Source organism: Pseudonaja textilis, chromosome 1 (assembly GCF_049901715.1).
Source record: "Pseudonaja textilis isolate UNSWEBS1 chromosome 1, rPseTex1.2, whole genome shotgun sequence".
In the NCBI taxonomy this organism is placed as follows: Eukaryota; Metazoa; Chordata; class Lepidosauria; order Squamata; family Elapidae; genus Pseudonaja; species Pseudonaja textilis.
Genome location: NC_141990.1, coordinates 71147993 through 71169023, shown reverse-complemented (window position 1 = coordinate 71169023; position 21031 = coordinate 71147993). Strand labels below are relative to the sequence as shown.

The 21031-nt window shown below is 37.4% G+C and overlaps 1 protein-coding gene across 1 annotated transcript; it reads right to left on the bottom strand.

The window, feature by feature from the left end:
- Nucleotides 1-135: 135 nt before the first annotated feature.
- On the bottom strand, nt 136-20705 carry RAB4A (RAB4A, member RAS oncogene family). Its single transcript, XM_026705183.2, has 8 exons — nt 20601-20705; nt 15055-15135; nt 12882-12996; nt 12338-12400; nt 8924-9078; nt 6780-6875; nt 5574-5728; nt 136-3108 (listed from the first exon to the last, which is right to left on the bottom strand). Exons 1-7 carry the CDS (start codon nt 20629-20631, stop codon nt 5613-5615), a joined length of 657 nt encoding a protein of 218 aa, XP_026560968.1. The 5' UTR covers nt 20632-20705; the 3' UTR covers nt 136-3108; nt 5574-5612.
- Between the last annotated feature and the right edge of the window lie 326 nt (nt 20706-21031).

Below are 21031 nucleotides of genomic sequence, written 5' to 3'. Positions count from 1 at the left end.
TGTAGCTGCTTATATCTATTCTAAAAGAATATCTATTCTAAAAGAAACAGTGCTTTAAGAACTGCAGCTTTAATAGCCAGCTAATGATACCAAGCTAACTTTAGTTCCAAAGGAAAGAATTTCTAAGCAAGCAAGTTAGAGTTTGTGAAATGCTGTTTATTAAATTAATCGAGAAAAAAAAAGAAGAGCAACTCATTTATGAGTCCTGTTATACTCACAAGTGGGTGAGGGGAGAGAGAAAAAAAGGAAAGGGAATCCCTCCCACAGCATACCTACATATGAGCACAAACTGTGATGCTGCAAAATCTCCATCATAAACGCCGCTAACAATAGGAAAGACATTCATTTCGACATAGTAAGGATAGGAACCCTCAAGGCTTTTTTTTGTCCTTCTGTAACTATCTTCCCCGACTCTTCATTTCCTAGGCTACCCAGCATTAAGACCAAAAGAAAACGTTTATTGTTCTGATTTCACATGTTGTAAAGCAAATATTACTCTACAGGAAAGTTCAGAGGAAAAACTGTGACAGCAATGTGTAGGAAGACTAAAGAATGCTGGTAACAGCTTCAGAATGGCCAAGACCTGGTATTGCTCTTCCCTGAAATTTAAAACACAAGGTTACTTTACAATAGTTCTAAAGGAGTGGGGATGGAGAAAGGACTGCCAATGATACATAAGAGATGGATCCAAGGAGATCCACTTAGGTGGAAAGTATCTCCAAGCTTCTTTGGATTCTTTTTCTTTCACCTTAGGGAAAGCATTAGCATGAGCAAATCCACAACAAAAGAGGCAAAAGTGTTTCTTGAAAGCCATTCAAAACATCCATGCTGTTTATACTCATGCTATAAACTCAATACACATTGACATAGATACACATGCTAGTAAAATTTGTTTTCATTTCTTTCAATTGTTAAGTACCAGAATTCAGATTTTGTTCTAGAGCAACATACTCTTGCGATATGATTTATTTGCCAACATCGGTATACTTTATTCTTATTGACTTTTAGTTTTTTGAAGAACAAATTGCTACAAGTGAAGATTCCCATTTTTTTCCAAAGCATTTTATATTCTTAATACTAACTTGTATAACCCGTATAATCAATTCACCATGACCACAAAGAAAAACCAAAACCAATTTCACCCAGATGTCCATTAAAAAAAAATCATGACCCATGTTTTACCACACAGGGATTATAAATTTAGTGGACAAGTACATACTTCTTTACAACTGGGGTAATCTATGCTGGGTAATTATGCATATGAATTATGGAATTCATTCCTAACAACAATCAATTTATGCTATCTTCATTTTGATGCTATCTTTATTTTACTTTAGGTACCAGGCAAAATCTGTCTAAATATTCCCCCCTCTTTTTTTGGTACTCAGTTTAATTTTCCGGTACTGTTTTGTAACACTAACAGTAAGGATTAATAAAGTATTTAATATTAACTTTAGTCCTAACTTCTGGCTGCTAATTTTGTTTGCAACTATTGAAAAAAATTATATGCATGGGCTTTTAGGACTTTCACTAACTCCCCCTCCCCCAAAGTTATTTTTGGTTATAAAAGTGCCCTGGGTGATATTAGGATAGGGCATGCCCATATTTTAATTAAACAAATTTAAAACAATACAGCTGACAAGGGGAAAGTGCTTAGGTCTTTCTTTGTTGACTAACCAGTGACCACTGAAAATGACCTGCAACTTTAATTACACTCATCACCTCACTGTGGCTGCACTTCAAATATATGAAGAATGTTTATGTGGATTCATCTATTTTGGCTCCAAGGCAGTAAGATTTTAAATTGCAATTAATACTAACATTTACACTCTTTCAGGTATGCAGCAGCTGAAAGGCTGCTTTTTAAATGGATATGGAAACAATAGATTTTTTTTCCTTGCTCATCCATATAAAACTTTCAATTACCCAGAATTCATATATGCTGCCTCAAACCTAGAAATGGTGCTCTTCAAATGAACTAGGAATATTCAAAGAGGCCATTTTTACAATCTCTTCAGCAAAGTCACAATTTCATATTCCCAAGTGATGCCCATTTGTCTATTATGAAAGCAAACCGGTTTTCTTTCAGTGGCACAGATTATTATCAGAAGATGGAGCTTTGGGCAGCTTTACAATAAAAATGTGTAACTTTGTCTAGGCCAGTTGCATTTCTAGATTAAGCTTCTACAAATTTACAGTTTGTATGTGGAATAGGAATTAAAAACAATTCTCTTTCAGATGGAACTATCCTACTTCTCATTAAAATTGTTTTTAACTGAGAAACATATATGTAGAAATCATTTTAATTTTTTTTTTTAAAAATCAGATAATGGTGACTGACAACTTCAAACACTTCTCTGGATGGGAAAAAGAAGTAGGCATTATCTTTTACCTGAAACTACAATTCTTAGTTGCAGTCTAAAATGTATGTATATATATATCCCCGGTCAAGTTCAGACAGCAGCAAGCTTTGAGTTCACAACTGTATTTATAGCTTACATTTGAAAAACTGGAATACATTTAAGCATTTCAAGAAACAAGAACAATTACGCTTCAGTAAAAAAAAAAAACCAGTATGCAGATTAGTAAACATATGACCTAACAGTTTTCAAAAAATAGTTTATGTAAGCCCCTGTAGAAAGTGGCAAATAAAACACTGGCAGTCAATGCCAGTAGCTTTCAATGTCAACTCATAAATAAAAGCCTTTATAAAAAAACAAAAACAAAAGTAACCTTGAAACATGATAATGCCTACCAGAGTTAAAAATTTTAATTAAAAAAAAACAGTGTTAGTGCAATATCATGTCAGTATATCATGCTTTGGAAATTTAATGACAATGTCGTATATACATGTGGATACACCAGTGTTTTTAAGTAACAAGAAACTTAAATATGTAACAGAAAATATTTACGTACAGGTATTTTATGTCTCAATATTGTCCACTGTATTACCAAATGTTCTTTTTTTGCGGTGTTGCTCTGCCATTCCACTGTACTTTTTAAAAACAAAAATGCCATATGTTCTGTTTTGTTGAATCAAAAAGGAGTTCTAAAAATGCAGATTCTTGCAGCAACGGCAGTTTTTCCATGAATTACTTGAAAGGAGAGCTGAAAAATAAATAGCATTTCCGTGTTAAAAGATCTAAATTTAGATATACTTTTTAAAAAGGGGAAAGCTGGCAGGGGCAATCAAGGTTAAGATACTGGTCTCTTAATGTATGCATTTACAGATACCTTTGCCATCTAAAATAGAGTGGGCAAGCCGGAGCCTCATGTGATTCTCCAATCCATATTTTTGCAATGTCCAAAGTTTCTACAGATTATACGACTGTCAATCCTTATAGTCCCCATTGCCATTGTTAGGGGAAGCTAACAGGAAGATGCAAGTCCCAGGCACCTTGCAAGCAGGCTGGCAATCAGATAAGTAGTTGCTGCTGGGCGGGTGGGAGGAAGGATGTGTGAGTGGCTGGCAAGGTGCAGTGGGACTGGGGGCGGGGAGGGTTGGCTGCTGGCTAGGTGGGGAAGGTTCACAAATGTGCAAAAAGCCCCTGAGCTGCAGCCCTTCCCTTTGCGTGGCTGTGAGGATGAGCCCAGCACAGGGGAGGCCAGTGAAGATAAAGAAGGTCAGCTGGGGAGCGGGGGAAGGCTAGAAGGAATGGAAGTCATAAAAGCAAATATTTATACCTTAAACCCTGAAAAAATGTGAGCCTTGCCTCTCCTTATCCCACACTTTCAGCAGCTGAAAATATTTTAAGAAGTGTGACACTCTCTTATTGTTGCAAAAAGGGAACATTTTAAAGATTCATCATTAAAATTAGGAAAAAATGGAGGTGGTGCTACGTGCTATGTTTTGACAGGATGCCATTCTCCATGTGAGTCACTGTCAGGGGTTTATATGGGCATGCATATCTTGTGTGTAGGTGTACCTAAAATCACTGTAGGTGGTTATGTAAATATTCTAGGAATAATCATTATTTACAGAACAGCACATTTTAGATCAAGGTGATAACCCTTTCGCATTACTGAAAAAAATTTATATTTGGAGTTATACAGGGGTGGGCTTCAAAAAACTTAGCAACTCTGCCCGGTTGCTGGATGGACGTGGCCTACTCAGCCTCCTGCACCACTGTGGCCTACAAGCAAAAATGGGCCACGGGGGGACATTTTGGCCCTTCCTGGGCTCTGGAGGCTTTCCTCGAGCCTCCAGGAGGGTGAAAATGGCCTCCCTAGGCTCCAGGTGGGATTCCCAGGGGTGGGATTTGCCGGTTCGCCAAACTGGCCATAAAATTAGCAACCGGTTTGCCCAAACTGGTGTGAACCAGTAGCAGCCCACTCCTGGAGTTATATAAGCTGTGTGTAAGCTCTTTAATCAATAAAGAAAAAAATTCAAAAAAACAGTAAATGAATTCCACTGAATGATTTTGGTTATTACTTCTTCACTTAATACCCAACCCATTAAAATAGATTTTTGGGAAGATAGTATTTTAGGGAAAAAGTGTTACAGCTGTGGATACAAGGGATAAAATGCATGTACCCTTCTTTGTGGGAAATATTGTGTATTGTGGTCTTACTGAATATTTTATGTTGATTGATCACTGTTTTTAAATTATAATATATTTGATGTAAATATTTGTTATATTGTTTTCAACCACTTGGATATATTCTTGGAAAAGGGTTGATAAACATTTTCCAAAGCTAAGCTGCTCAGTTAAAAACCCTACAGCGATAATTCAGTGCAGATTATAACTGCAATGTTGAAGTTATTTTTAACACAAAAATAAAGCACTTTTACTACATTCTATAGTCATATTAAGACTATATTCAAATGTCCAGACAGTAAGTCAGCAATCAACTAAATCGAATAAAATTACAGGATTTTTAATTAATTTCATATTACTAATAGTATAACAGAGATTTTGTAGTTGTTTGTATGTATAAAGACACACTACACTTATTCTCATTCTCTCTCTGTATGTATGTATGTATGTATGTATGTATGTATGTACATATGTATACGTGCGTGTGTGCCTGTGTGGTTTTAATGGATTTTATTATTATTTGCCACCCAAAGTCACTTGATTAAGATAAGCTGCCATAGAAATTGAATACATACATACTGAATGGAAGATTGGAAAAGAGACTGAAAATGAACTTGAAATATCACCAACTTTATATCTCAATCAGATTAAAATGGTAAGCACAAAGCAAGTTTTCCAGAATTGTCTGTTCTCAACTTTGGAACCTACACTCATACTAAATAAAAGGCTTGGAAACCTCAATTTCAACTCTTTTTAGCTAAGGATGATTTTTCTGTTTTTAGTTAATTATACACAGCAATATGAAAGTGGCAATGAAGTATCAGCTGCAAAAGTGTCAGAAAGAATGGCTCTTCCTAAGATTGTTGGAAGAACATATGAACCAGTTTCAGCTGAAATAGTAAGAGGTCACTGAAATTAATTTCTGCATTGCAACAAATGTATGTGAATTCCTGCAATCTATACGAAAAACCTTGGAAAAGCTATTTTTATTCTACTAAACTGAAGCAAGGGTGATAGTAACTTGGTAATACATACCTTTTGTTTCATAAAACAAGAAGTTTTTTGTGGTTTGCTTTAACAGCCACATTCTTGAACACTCTGAGCCTGTGCTCTCCGTGGAGATCTTAGCTGTCTCAAAGCAGCATCTCCATATTGAATTCCTGAGCCCATCCTTTCAGGATCCAATTCACCTGATAAAACAAAATACAATTTCTTTTTCTCATATGGTCCTAAACTGCATACACAAGATTAAAAAACTTTTTTGAATGTAATTTAAATTATAGGACGATATCCATCACACTTGAGGATTGAGAATGTCCACAGCATTGACACACAAATTCTGTACTTTAAAAACAAGAATATATACATTTTTCTTTAGAATTGTAGTTTACGTTCGGTGAGATTGGGATTTTTTTTGTTAACTACTGTTTAATAATATTTACTGGCCTAATCTGTCACACAATGTAAAAACCATTTCCTTCCTCTTAGTTCAGAGATCTATCAAGAAATAGCACATGGTAATGAAAGCTGGAGATTAGAATCTGAGATTGTTTGCCTTAGCACTAGATCTTAATGTTTTATACAACAGTTAGTTCATAAATACTTGTTTTAAATGTTTTCAGATGTAACATAGAAAAGCTGCCAGAAAAATATAAAAAATAATAGATTTATCGTAACTGAAGGATTTTTCTTGTTTTTGACAAATCTGTTCATACAAGATTACATAATTAATCTAAATATAAAGAGAGCCAGTTTGGTTTAGTAGTTAAGGCACCAGGCTACAAAGCAAGAGACTGTGAGTTCAAGTCCCACCTTAGCCATGAAAATCAGCTGAGTGACTTTGGGCTACTCATACTCTCTCTTAGCCCAGTACAGGTTTGTTGTTGTGGAGACAATGGAAGAAGGGAGGTGTGTTGAATGTGTTTGCTGTCTTGAGTTATTTGAAAAATAACTGAAAATATAATGAAATAACTGAAAAAATAATAAATAAAAAAAATATACCATACTTTTTGCACTAGAAAATAAATATAACATGGACAGAAAGCATTAAATTTGACCATTTAGGCAGTAGCTGGAAAAACTTATCTTCTTTAATTTATTTGACAAGATTGGGTTTATTATCAAGTAGAATTTTACGACAAAGGAAAAACACATTTAATCCAGGAGTACTTTATCATTTCAGAAATGTCACTTAATCCTAGGTAAAAATATTTTAATAACGGAAACGTGGATTAGGATTACCTGACTCAATTTTATTAAGTATCTTTCTTGCACATTGTACAAAGGCTTCTTCAACATTCTCCCCTGTCAATGCACTTGTCTCCAAAAACATCAGCTCTGTAACAGTAAAAAATGAAATGTATTTGATCAGTGTTCAAAATTACCCAATAATGGTCTTTCAGCTTTAAATGCAATATATTTATTGCATGATGAGCCTCTGTGGCACAGTAGTTAGAGTGCAGTACTGCAAGCTACTTCTACCGAAGCCAGCTGCCTACAATTTGGCAGTTCAAATCTCATCAGGTTCAAGGTTGACTTAGCCTTCCATCCTTCTGAGGTCGGTAAAATGAGGACCCAAATTGTTGGGGCAATATGCTGACTATAAAACCGCTTTGAGAAGGCTATAAAGCGCTATAAAGCGGTATATAAGTTTAAGTGCTACTGCTATTGCTATATTTACATATGTCATCATATTCTTCCCATAGAAGATTTCCCTGACCAGTTTTTACCAATTCGTCTTATTATACATTCCTAAGTCACTTTGGTCTATATCTACTTAGCAGTAAACTTCACTGAGCATCCAATACTGCAGCCTGTATGGGAGAAAACAATTACGAGAAAATTCCAATCAGTAAAATATCTCCCATCTCTCAAACTAAGAAGATCCTAGAACACGAATAGGGAAAATCTAATTGCTACATCTTGAGCAAGAACCTCTCTCTAAAGCTCTGCTCCCATCCAAAATTGTCTCGTTATCCCTTCCAGAAAGATTCACATTTACTGGAAGTTCCAATATTCTAAACTATTTGAAAGACCTTCAAGTGAAACAATACTTTGTATACCAAAATGGGGAAGACAGTACACAAGCCAGAGGACAGACAATCATGTTTACATATACTCAGTATGGACTGCTTGCAAGTACGTTTTCCCCAGAGAAAATATAACAGCATTGTCAACAGCTGCATTTGTTTGCATTCTATTTGGAGAACATTAAAATGCAACTCTGCTTTGCTATGTATGGCTACTCATCTCATGTGACAGGACTTTGTGCTACATACAATTTGACTTACAGAGGAAGAGAGAGTGTGTGCAATCCTAGGTAATCCTAGTTTAACAACCAGATGGACCCACAAAAAGTACATCCAACCTGATTTTAAAGTTCTGTTGGCTGTACCACCAACACAGTCACATGATTACATGTTGGACACTTGGCAATCAGCTCATCTTTACAGCCATTTTAAGCATTCCATGGTTGTGACCATAAGTTTTGAAGTTTTTTTAACTTTTTTATTGGTTCTTGCATTATTTCCAGTTTCTGGCAAAAAAATGTTCATTGGATAATTCAGATTTGCTTATTGTTATGAAAATTCGAAGACTTGTCAGATTATGCTACACTCTGCTTCCTTCTTCCTCACTGAGAAGAAATTGCATATAGCAGCTAAAGTCCTTTCAAGGGTAGCATTGGTTTAATATGGCTTTTTTTCCTTTATCTGGAAAGACATGACTAGTCAAAACAGAACTGAATTTGTTAAACACCAGCTCCTGGAGCACAGCAGGAACAAATTTCCAATGTGAAGAGTTGGGAGCAACAGTACAATGAACACAAATGTTCTCAGGTAGTGTGGTTCTCTCTGCAGAACGCTGCTGCTAGCTAGAGTTAATTTCCTATTCTTAATCCTGAGTGCTTTCAGCTGTAGCCTTGAATCAAGAATCCAATTATAGGCTAACTAACATATAATATAACCAGGATATGACCAATCGGTTAGTATAGTATATGTAGGCAAAATTCAGGGATGTTTATTAAGGTCTTTCCTTTACCGTCTCCTCCCTGACTTTGATCATTAAGGGAGTCCAACAATAAGACAAAAATGACTATTCTTACAATGTCATAATGTAATCAAATTTAATTTAATTAAATACATTACACATATTCACATAATCCTATATGATCACTCAGACTGGTTGTGTTTCTTTAAACACAAAAGACACACTCAAGCAGACTGGAAAACAGTACTTAAAAACAAGCAATGTGTGGAAAAAGTAAACAAGGAAGATTATAAAATTTCTTTCCTAAACCTCCATTTCATTCTGAACATTTTTGTGGCGGAAAATTTTCAATACAGCTCTTTATCAGGAAATCAAAAGACATCAAGAAAACTACTTACCATTTTCCTGAGCAAATCTGGATGCTTCTAGAAAAGTGACTTCCCTATCACCATCAAGATCCTTTTTGTTCCCACATAGTATTATTACAATATTCTGACTTGCTAACATCCTTGCATCTGTCAGCCAATTGGTAAGTGCGTTGTAAGTTTCTCGACTAAAACAAACAAAATATTTTGTATTAATAATACACCCACAACACCCTTACAGAAATATTTTGCTGCACTTGATTAGAAATCTGCAAAGAAGATATTGCACAATAAGATACCTGAAACGTATTTTCAGTTATGACTGAGGAATGTCACAAAAATATTCATTCTTATATTGAGACCTAATTTAATGCACTATGGGAACTGAAACTATGACAACAGCAAGATAGCCAGAAGAGCTAGATCAGAAAGCAAATAACTGAACGTTGATCCAATACTTTCAGCTATGATTTCAGATTATCCATTTTCTATTCTATTCAGTTCCCAGGAGAAAGTCAATATCTGAAAGTAAAACTAGAATCAAAGAGCTGAGGAAGTTTCTGATGAGAAGTCAGATAAGGTTCTCGGAATCAAATAAAACATACTCCATAGAAGTTTTGACTAAACTGTCCAAATAGATGCATGTATGCAGGTATATACATAGGAGGTTTTAAACAGACTTCCTTATTATGGAACAAGACTACCTGTACCGCTAATTGTTAAAAGCATTTACTTTATATAAGATTGTGAAACTAACTTATTTTCTTACAGCTAATATGTATTTTGCACATAAACTCAACTATCAACTATCACATTGCCTCTATACTTCCTCTCTATGTGCAAAATACATATTAGCTGTAAGAAAATTCCATATCCCCTGAAGAATATGATTTTAGCTGTGACTTTATCCAGATTTTAGCTGTGCCTAAGATTTCCCTGAAAACAGCCAGCGTGGTGTAATGGTTAGGTATCAGTCTAGAAACTGAGGAACTGTGAATTCTAGTTCCACTTGGGGTGTGAATAAACTGGGTGATCCTGGGCCAGTAACTTTCAGCCCTAGGAAGGAGGCAATGGCGAACCACTTCTGAAAAACCTTGAAGAAAAAAAAAACTGCAGGGACTTGTCCAGGCAGTCTCTGAGAATCAGACAGGGGTGGGATCCAAATTTCTTAGCAACTGGTTCTGTGGGCATGGCCTAATTTGTGGCTGTGGCTTGGTGGTCATCTGTCTGGCTGGGTGTGGCTAGGTGGCCATGTGACTGGCAAACCAAATATAAGTGGTCTTTGCTTAATGGCCAGTTGCCTAGCAAGTGTTCTAATTTACGACTGACCTCCCCAGAGCTACCTGACCTGTTTTTGGTGTTTTGACAGCCATGTACACACACACACTTACGACCAGTTACAACATCCCACAGTCTTGTGACTGAGGTTTTCTATGTTTTTTGCCAGTTTCCAACAATTCCTTCCGGTTTCCAGTTAAAAATGACCATTGGGGAAAATGGACTCGTTTAACAACCAGTGTTTGCTTAGTGACCACAAGGTTCCCTTAATGACCATGGTGTTTGCCTCACCCTGCAACCTTAAACATTCAAAGAGTCATTTTTCTATTTTCTTTTAAATAGGTATCTCTGTGTGTGTCTCTTTCTTTCTCCTTCTCTGTTTCTCATCTCTCTTCCTCTCTCTCATCTATAATAGCTAAGATTGTAACCTGTTTTTTAATAATCCTATTTCTTTGCAGTTTTTTTCACACACATTTGTGCATATGTATCCAATACTCTTTCTTCCTTTCCGCTATGTATTCAAAATGGGCAATGATTGTGTGTGTATGTGTGTGTGTAGCATGTGTATATGTGTGTTATGTATATGTATATATATATTTCACTTTTAATGTGTGCCAGTGTGCCTACAGTAAAAAAATGACAATAAAAGTTATCTTATCCTATCTTCCTTCTTTCCTTCCCAACTCAACTCCAATCCTCCTCACACCCTATTTTGTGTTGGATTCCCAGCCAAGTACTTACCAGGTCTGATCCTGTTTAGCTTTCTAAAATCAGCCTACTGAAATACATATCAAACTAAACTGCCCAATAATTTACCCATCATCAATATCTTGCACCTGATTTCAATGTAAACAGTCAATCTGCAGTATTACTAAATTTTGCTAGGCACCTGCTGCATGTTATTTTCTCTTCCTTGTTAATCTAATCTTAGCTGGGAAAAACAGTCTGGAGTCACTGGCAAGAGCAGCTCAACGCAGAGAAAAGTCGAGCGTCTCCCCATATTTCTTTCTCTACAAGCAGCCTCATCCCCTCCTCATTTGTAAAGCACGCTAAGTTTAAAGATGCTGCAAAAGGCTGCTTGCTGAGAGAGGAATATGGGGAGACGCGCGACTTTTCTCCGTGCCAAGAGGGCTACTCTCTCTCTCTCTCTCACCTCCACTCTTGGCACGGAAAAAAGTTGGTGAGAGCAGCAGTTGAGGTGATTGGTCATCCGTCCGGGGGCTCACACTCACCATACCTGCAGGTGGTGAGGAATGCAGCGGCGCGGCAATGGAGATGGCAGCAAGGAAGGAAAAGGCGATTCTGGCGGCGTCAGGGCTTCCGGGACCAGCTCCCCCCTGCCATCTGTGTGGCTGCATATGTGGTCCATCGGGGTTTCCAGGCTCTGCTCCCCGCAGCCGCTGTCAACTGTCCCTACTCGATCAAGGGGCACCTTGCTGACACGAACCTCTCCACATGTTCCTTCCTGCTGCTCTTGCTGGGAGAGCAAGAGAGTTTCCCAGGACAGCAAAAAGCTTGCAAGTCTGCAATTGGAAATGGTTCCCGAGCAGCAGAGAGAAGCAGGATTCAACCTGGCTGCTTCTCTGCTGCCCGGGAGCCGTTTCCAATGGGAGGGGGATTTGCAAGTTTTTCGCTGTCCCAGGAAACTCTCTTGCTCTCTCAGCAAGAGAAGCCTGTGAGAGAAGCAGCCACTGACCTGGCTGGAGCCTATATGAGCCTCTGCACATGTTCCACAGTGGAAGGCAAGTGGTGGGGGGAGAGGCAACCAGCACCGATGGCAAAAGGCAAGTGGGGGGGAAAGGCAACCGCCGGAGGCAACAAAAGGAAAGTGGTATGGGGGGAGAGGGGGAAAGGCAATGGGCAGGGGCAGAGCTTCACTCACTCAGGGAGATCAGTTCAGGCAGGGCCGCAGCAGAAGGCAGGCAGCAATAGCCGGTCTGGTGGGCACACATAAGCAGGCTGCAGTCAGCAATGTCGCCCATGCGCGATAAGGACTAACTCCCTGACTGGGCAGGGAGCGAAGAAGCAGGTAGAGAGGGGCCAGCCAGAGGCCCGATTTACCGGTTCTCTGAACTACGGAGAATCATAACCAAACAGGTAGAATCCTACCCCTGGAATCAGACATGATTGAACAGAAGGAAAAAGATTTCTCCAGCATTTTGCTTTTACCTGGTGATGTCGTAAACAAGCAAGGCACCTGCAGCACCTCTGTAATAGCTTCGTGTTACTGATCTGTGAAGAAAAAACCCTACAGTATTTAAAAGGATAGAAATTTGAGTTCTGTGCAATGCTAAAATTGTAAGCATAAACTACAGTGCTTGTTTAGGTTTGTACTTGCAAAACAAAACTAGAGTTAGGCATTTACATACTCCACCATTTAAACTTATGTGTTTATTCAAAACACTTACCCATCTTATATCGAACTCTGCCTAACGAGAGCATTATTAACTTCCCAGATGTGTTTCAGTTTAGCCGGACTGGGTCAGAATTTCTGAGATAATAGCAATGCAATTACAAACCCCATTTGCCAGTTATAGCATCTTCTATTGTTATTTAGCCATGCTGAGGTGACATAAAAGCTATTCTCTATCAATACAATTACACTTAGTTGGCTATAAAAATATTATAGTTACAAGAAGAAAGTAGCCTTTACTTTAACAGAAATACTGAAAACACCTGTAATTGCTTTCCCTTATTTAACAGGAAATTATACCTGAACCGTTCTTGTCCAGCTGTATCCCATATCTGCAGTTTTACATATTTGCCTCCAACATTTATTATCTTTGAACCAAACTCCACTCCTATAGTGTGATTTGAGTCATCTTTGACTATAACAGGAAAAAATAGTAATTAGTACTCAACTTCAGTTGAAAGGCAAGGGTCATAACAGGTTATGTCATTGTCAGTGTACAGACGCATCATCACGGAACTTTTGAAGCCAAGAAAAAGAATAAAAGGAAAATTGAAAAAAAAATCTATACAAATGGATATTAATTGTGCTATTATCAGAATATAAAATATATTACATAAAGGTTGAAATGCTAATAAAGTCACTATCACAATTTTTTGGTTTATATAGTAATTGGATGCTTGAAAACTGAATGAAACTTAAGCCAGTAGCCATTATGAATTTGCAAAAAATAGAACGTATTTTTTTTGCCAGTATATTAAAAGCTAAAAATCAGAAAAAAAATATTAGGAGAAAAGCTAAAAATCAGATGAAGAAAATAGTAAGACATTAAATTTGTAAGCATTCTGGACACAATATAAATCTGAGTAATAAATCATAATAGAACCGTGTTTTTAATTTTGGGCTATTGAATGAAAAAAAAATTATTACAAGAAACAAATACTGATAAGTGTTCTGAGTTATCACATTTGCTAACAGTCATTTCTGCTATTTATAATCTTTTTTATCATGCTGAATTTTTAAAGCTTACTTAGATGAACAAGTTTTGAACACAGAAATAAGCTGGTGTGTTAATAGTATGTTAATGGTGTGTTAATTGTGTGTTAATGGTGTGCATTAAGATGTGGTCGAAGAGACCAAATTCAAGTTTGCCATTAGCCATAAAGGTCCAGACTAATAGTTGATCTCTCTCTCTGCCTGAACTACTAGCTTTCTTCAAGTCCAAGTCATGATCAGTACATACTGTTTTAGTTTCTCTTATCACCACAAACTCCAACAAAACACAACTATCTTCTTCAAATGTTCCTGCCATTTGCTTTTCTTCTCCTAAGACTTTCCTGTTATTTGACACCAAGTCCCAAATTGTTGACACTCTTGGGGCTCCCTCTACCTTCTGAAGGAGAAAGTTGTTAGGAAGACAAGGCAGGGCATTATGGGAAAAGTTATACCTGGCACGGTTTTTCTCCCAACAAATATTGGAGCAACTAAAGTTCCCCACTATATGCCATGCCTTATCTTGGATGGTAAGGAGTTTCAATATTTGATATTTTTTTCATCTTGAGATGTTTTTAAAGTTTCTGAATTTAACCAACCTATACTTAAAACCACCTTTATCATGATTTCACTCAAGTCACAATGATATACAAATGAAATGTGTGCCCTATCCTACATTGCTTTGGATATACATCCATAGATTGATTTGATTTGTAAAGTCATATATCCTGCTCTCATAATGAAGACAGGAGAGCACTTCTGGATGATCTCACATAGTGAAATAGAAACTAATTGGAATAAATCATATCCTTCTACAACCATGCTTATAGATTTCTGGCATACTTCCAGGGGTGGGATTCAATTTTTTAAACAACTGGTTCTGTGGTCGTGGCTTAGTTGGTGGGTGTGGCTTGGTGGTCATGTGACTGGGTGGACGTGGCTTGGTGGTCATGTTATTGGCTGGGCGTGGACAACTCAACATCACTCATATCAAGGCATGCATCTCCTCGCCTGGCCTCTCATGACTGTGGGGATGCTGCAACAGTTGTAAGTGTGAAAAATGGTCATAAGTCACTTTTTTCAGTGCCATTGTAACTTTGAATGGTTACTCCACACAAGCAAAGTACCAGCAAAGGCGGAAAAAAATCTCCAGAGACATTCCTGAGACAGGAAGTCTAGTCCTGCCAAGAATGTAATAAGAGTTAACGGAGAGGCAGCTTCTATAAGCAACACCAGAATGTTTCCTTCCTGCCTTCCTTACAGGATTAGGCCAGTAATTTCTTCTAAGAACTGGTTCTCCGAACTGCTTAGAATGTTAACAACCAGTTCTAGAGAACAGGTGTGAACTGGTAGAATCCCACCCCTGCATACTTCATTAATAATACTTTAAAGAAATATCACCATATGATGATTAATAAAATGCTACCACCTACAAATTCCAAACTGGATAGATTTAGCTGCAAAAAAGTACAATTTTACTTACATTTCTTCTCAATAAACTGATGAAGCAAACAGGATTTGCCAGTTCCAGCATTTCCAATGACCAAAAACTTAAACAGGAAATCTGTAAACAAGATTACATATTAGTATCTTTAAATACATAACCATACTATAACTGTTATTTTCTTGTCTTAAAAGCATATCACAATAGTGAAAAAAAAACCAGCTGAGCTATAATTCAGTAGCTCATTCATAAAGACATTGTAACCGAAATAATCAATAGTTATACTCAATAGGTATCACACCACTTAAGCACATATTTTAACAAGAGGATAACCAGCAGCAAAGTGGATGGACTGAGTTACAGAGGTGTTGAATGGATTGTTGAAAGACCTAATGACCAGGTTAGGATCTTCATGAACAAAATTTACTGACAGTTAATAGCATATGATAATTAATCAAAAGCTTGGTGTAAAATAAAAACATAAATTTATATTTGCAAAAAAATTAATGGACGTACAGCTTTTTTTAAAAAAAAATACAGTCTTAGCATCCTGATTATAAAGTACTTTGCTATTTCTCACTTTAATGTATTAACTTATTGTGAAAACTAATTGTTGCCTTATTTAGATAACAATCTTGTCTACAGTATACTTCTTTTAAAACAGCTGAAATGTTAAAACATGTCATTGGTTCACATGAATTGATATAAAGATGGGGAAAGTTGTTTTTCATTCGCTGCATGTATCTATTACATTTTTGATTTATACAGAATGAGAGCTTTTTCAAAAAATAAAGATTTACCATAGTTATTCTGTTCTCAAGTACATTAATTTTTATGAATTAAGAAGGCGCTGTAAATTGTTAACTGCTAACTATCTAATTTTTACAAAAATTATCAACTATTCCACAGACCTCAAAGGAACAGTATCAAAAATTAATCCAGTTTTGTTAGAAACAGATATAATTAACCCAACAGTGGGAATGAAAGACATCTGGAAGCCAGAATGAAAGCAGGCAATTGAATGATGCTATTTCCTTCTGGAAATCTGGAGAATTCTTTTCTGCCTCAACAGAACAAATATTTAGATCATTTTAAGGCATCTATTTTAGACCCCTGGCATTTAGCCCCTTCAAGAATCTCACAAATATTGCACAGGCTGCAAGGAACTGGAAGGTTGTCATCAGACAGGAATGTTCTTCCATTTTTGGCAAGGATGGGATAGTTTCAAAATTTCGGAGGTAGGCCTTTAACATGATAACTAATCAAATTTACACCAAGTTTAGGTATACATCTCTCTCTCTCTCTCTCTCTCTCTCTCTCTCTCTCACACACACACACACACACACACACACACACAATGGAAGGAATAAAATTATGAAACACAAAACTAATGTTTTCCTGCTTTTAATGAAAGTTAATGCTCGCCAATGGAAATGCTGAGATAATCTTTTACTAGAAAATGTATTTAGTAAGATTTGATCACTTGACCTGCTTGAAAAATTCTCTGACAAAATTTGCTCAAAATATAAAGGAAATCATTATTTTTAATCGGAATTGGCAGCATTAAATGCGTTTCCTAAGAGAAATATCCTTCAGAACGTATGAATATTTTAAATGAATTATTAAAGGACTATTTAATGTAAAATGCATCTGTGCACTGTTTTTTTTTTAATCCTTCATTGTAGCTTTATTCACGTTGCCTTCAACTTAAAAGGCTTTTTTTTTCAAAGGCAAATATAGGTAAAATCATAGCCCTAAATTTTGAAGTCTGTGCTTTATTTTGTATTTTTTTAATGACTTTAGTTGGTGATAATTACAGAGTGTTAATTACATTGGCACCATAATTTATGATCCTTCCTGGGTTCACTGCCATGGAACCACTAGACACCAGGGAAAGGAATGCGGTGCTTTCTTTTTGTCTTATTTGTTGCCACTCTTGCCAGAAGCCTTTCTTGCATGTCATTTGGCCTACAAGACCAAAATGCTATTTTCCCCAAATTATGGATTCACTCTTTCAAAATAGATAAGGTTTCTTGACAAAGAAAGCAATTCACAGAATTTATTGCCTCGGTTATTTAAACGGTTCAACCAGATGGGGGAGAAAGCTCTAAAAGGCATTTCATTTACAAAGCTTATTCTCTTTTTTCTCTCAATGACAAAAGTGCTTTGAGTTTCAAGACCTTGTTGACTTGGGACAAAAAAAAAAATCCCCAAGAAGGATTTTGTGTGTTGAATGTATTTTCATTTCCCAAGAGCTCAAATGTTCATTATAAATATATTTTAGAAAGATGAAGTCTGTAAAATATAGCCATCAAACTTTTACCTAATATTTGGAATGATAAAATTTGGACTACTGAAAAAGAAGTATTAAACATATAATCCTCTAATGTTAAAATTAAATTCCCCTAAATAATTTAATATTTAAAAACTGTTTTTGAATTATTCAGAATGACAGAGTTGGAAAGGATCTTGGAAGTCTTTTAGTAAGTAGTCCAATCCCCTGCTTAGGCAGGAAACCATATACCGTTTCAGACAAATAGTTCTCCAATCTCTTCTTCAAAACCTCCAGTGTTAGAGCATCTACAACTTCTGGAAGAAACCTGTTCCACTGGTTTATTGTTCTCACTGTCAGGATATTTTTCCTTAGTTCTAAGTTGAATCTCTCCCTGATTAGTTTCCATCTACTGCTTCTTGTCCTGCCTTCAGGTGCTTTGGGGAATAGGGTGATCCTGCCTTGTTTGTGGCAACCATACATACATAAATTCACATTCATATATAAATCAGCAAGCAAAAATATTTTATACCGTATTTCATGAATGTCTTATTTGATATATTGTCAGTTTTCTTAAACTTAAATTTTTTATGGTTTTATTCTTTCATAATTATAAATATATTTCACCTAAAAGTATATATAAACACCAGGATTGCAGCCTCATGAAAGAAATTAGATGGGAAGGGACAGAAGTGAAACAAAACAGCGTGCAGTATGCCATTTCTAGAAATATTGTAGGCACAATAATAAAACTTAAAACCATGAAACAGAAATTTCTTCTAGCTTTGAATAGAACCATTGTTTGATAGTTATTTGCTCCATGGTTATCAGTTGTGTTTTGTTACTGTTCAAAGTTCCTTTCTCGAAATGAATTAACTCCTTTTACCAAAAGAATGTCTCCTTTCTACTCCCCCCCCCCCATAACCTTAAAACAATCTGAAAATCTGAAAGTAGATTTGAGTATGGGATACTAGATATTCAAATTAGATTTGAATATGGAAATAGAAAAAAGTGGTAAAATCAGACTGCTTGAACTGAAGTTTGCTTAGGTGACACTAGTTTTGTTCTTCCAAGATCTTCAAAATCTACAAATACCTCCAATGGATTCCAAGTCAGTATGCAATCCTCGAGAATTTCAATGTATATTTTAATATCATGGATTATGCACACTGATGTGAAAACAAAGATAATATAGAATACTAATTCCCAGAAGCCTACCTCCTTATAAGCAGAACAAATATTAATGAAAAATTTTGATATAGTGAAAGAAAATATGCAGTAAATTTTCTCTCTTTATAGCACATCCAGCAATTTAACTGCCAAGAGGATTGAGTTATGGCAATATATGGCAGTTAGCAATGAAAATACAGTACTGCTTTGTTCAGGAAAGTGAATGAAGTAAACTTGAAACACGTGGCATTTATTTTATGCAGACAGTTAAGCTTTTGTATCCTGATAAAGATCTGTTGTGTTCAATTCCTATTCTTGTTTTCTTATTCTCTTCATTATACATAGTATTCTTTCATTCTGAGCTTGTTATGCTGTAAGAACATCACATACACTGCTTTTAAAACCCATTTTTATCATTATTTAACCAAGTTTCCATTTGTATGAGGTATATAAGTTACTCCTTTACAAATACAGTATGGAACAATTTGAGCTTATATAATGGTCAGATCTGTATCTTATCACTTAACACAAAGCAATTGTAAACCAATTATCTTTGCGAAGAAAAGTTATGTGCTGGGGTAATTTGGCTTCCTTGAATAGATACACTGACACTGAGTAAAAGTTTACAATATTGTCAAGTCTTTGAGGCAGCTACTTTGAGACAACAAACAAGTATGTCAGGGCTTCTAGGAATGCTCTTTATTGTGGCAAGACAGCATAACAATATTTTGAAAGCCTGCCCAATTTTGTTGTGACCCATCTTATACTAAACTATTTTAAATCTCTTTTTCAGGCCTCCCTCTACCTCAGAACTGTGTAAATGGCCATTAATGGCCAGCTCCTTTCTTTCCCCACTTAATAGCTTTCTTTTATCTTCCACAAGGTCAGCTCTAAATTCCTTTACAAATACAGAGCTTACTACATTGCTACACTCACTGTACACACAGGATTAAGCATTTTTAAGGAGCCATATGCAGAAGGAAGTATAAGTTACATTAGCTGGAAGCTTCTACTTCATCCAGAAATACAAAATACGTTTCACAACCTTATTTTTCGTAAAGGCCAAACCACTACCTAACAGTGTGGCAATCTTCATTTATAGTAGTGATAACAGCAATTTTAATCAGTGGGTGAGATATACTGTTGGGTCACAGTCTTTCTCTAACCCAAGTTGGTTGCAACCAAAACACCACCACAATGGGTAAGCTTCATTTCTAAATGCAGGTTTGGTTGACACCGGATCATGGGTTATTAGAAAAGGTTGAAAGCAACTCACCTATTATGGGGATATTAGAGTGATAAATCAGACAGGTCAAAATGTAAGGAATCAGAGTTTTGACTATAGGTAGTCTCCAACTTACAACACTTCATTTAGTGACCAAAGGTACAACGGCATTGAAAAAGTGACACGACCATTTTTCACACTTATGACCTTTGCAGCATCCCCGTGCTCATGTGATCAAAATTCAGACGCTTGGCAACTAGTTCATACTGATGACTGTTGCTGTGTCCTGGGGTCATGTGATCACCATTCTGACAAGCAGAATCAGTGGAGAATAGATTCCCTTAACAACTGTGTGATTAACTGAACATCTGCAGTGATTTGCTTAACCGCTGTGGGAAAGGAAGGTCGTAAAATGGGGCAAAAACTCACCTAAGCAGAGATTTGGGGCTGAATTGTGGTCGTAAGTCAGGGACTACCTGGTATTTGTAAAAAGCCAGTTTCAAGTACGCTGTCAAGGTCTCCCCCCAGCACCCCTCTCTACCTTGCTTGCTTACTAGCGAAGACCTGAAACCCTTCCCCTTCCTGCTCCAAAGGGGAGAAACCCGGGTAGAGATGCGCGAGGCTCTCATGTCTCCAGGAGCGATCCTATCGCGGGGAGGGAGCATCTTACATTCGTTAAAAAGAAAACAGAAGGGCGGCTTTATTACGCAAAGCCAGTCCCCGGCAAGCCAATGGAAAGGTTCTTCCGCTGGACGTAACGCTTGGCGCCCTATTTTTTTTTTCTTTTTTCTGAACCTGCTTTCTTCCCGTAGCTCTCTCGGTAGCAAAGAAAGCAGACCCTTCGCGAACCCTCTCCTTCCTACCCTCCCGCCCGCCCGCCCGCCCCTCGCAGCTCAACCCCGGGCCACCGCTCCCTACCGTAGGTCTCGGACATGGCAGTCTGCGACATTTTGGGAGCGCCGCCGACGCCACCCGGGAAACAGAGCCCGCCCGCGTCTCAGTCAGTTCGCAGCCCGAGGCTCCACCTCTGGCCCTTCCCCCCCTCCCACCACCCCGCTAATTAGGCACCCAGGAGAGAGGGGCAAGGACTTCCAACTCCCGCACGGAAACGTGCTCTCTACGCCTGCGCACGTAGCTCCTCCCCTTTTCTCTCCGCCCTTCGGGGGGGCGAGGCCTGCCGGTATGCGCAGGCGCGCTGACTCACGAACGGCTCTCTCTTTTTGCTTCCCCCCTCCCCGTCTCTCTTTCTCGGTCTCTTGCGGTCACCAAAACAAAGCGCACGTGCACGGCGACTTTGACATCGAAGAGCGCCCCTGGTGGAAGGGAGGAGCAGTTCGACCCAGCAGGAT

What these genes read in the sequence shown, in the direction of transcription:
- RAB4A (XM_026705183.2), bottom strand. Translation starts at nt 20,631, where the DNA reads ATGTCGCAGACTGCCATGTCCGAGACCTACG. An exon ending in TGCCATGTCCGAGACCTACG is followed by an intron (nt 15,136 to 20,600) that starts GTAGGGAGCGGT and finishes TCTTGTTTACAG; the next exon opens with ATTTCCTGTTTAAGTTTTTG. An exon ending in CAGATTTGCTCAGGAAAATG is followed by an intron (nt 6,876 to 8,923) that starts GTAAGTAGTTTT and finishes TTACTGTTACAG; the next exon opens with AGCTGATGTTTTTGGAGACA.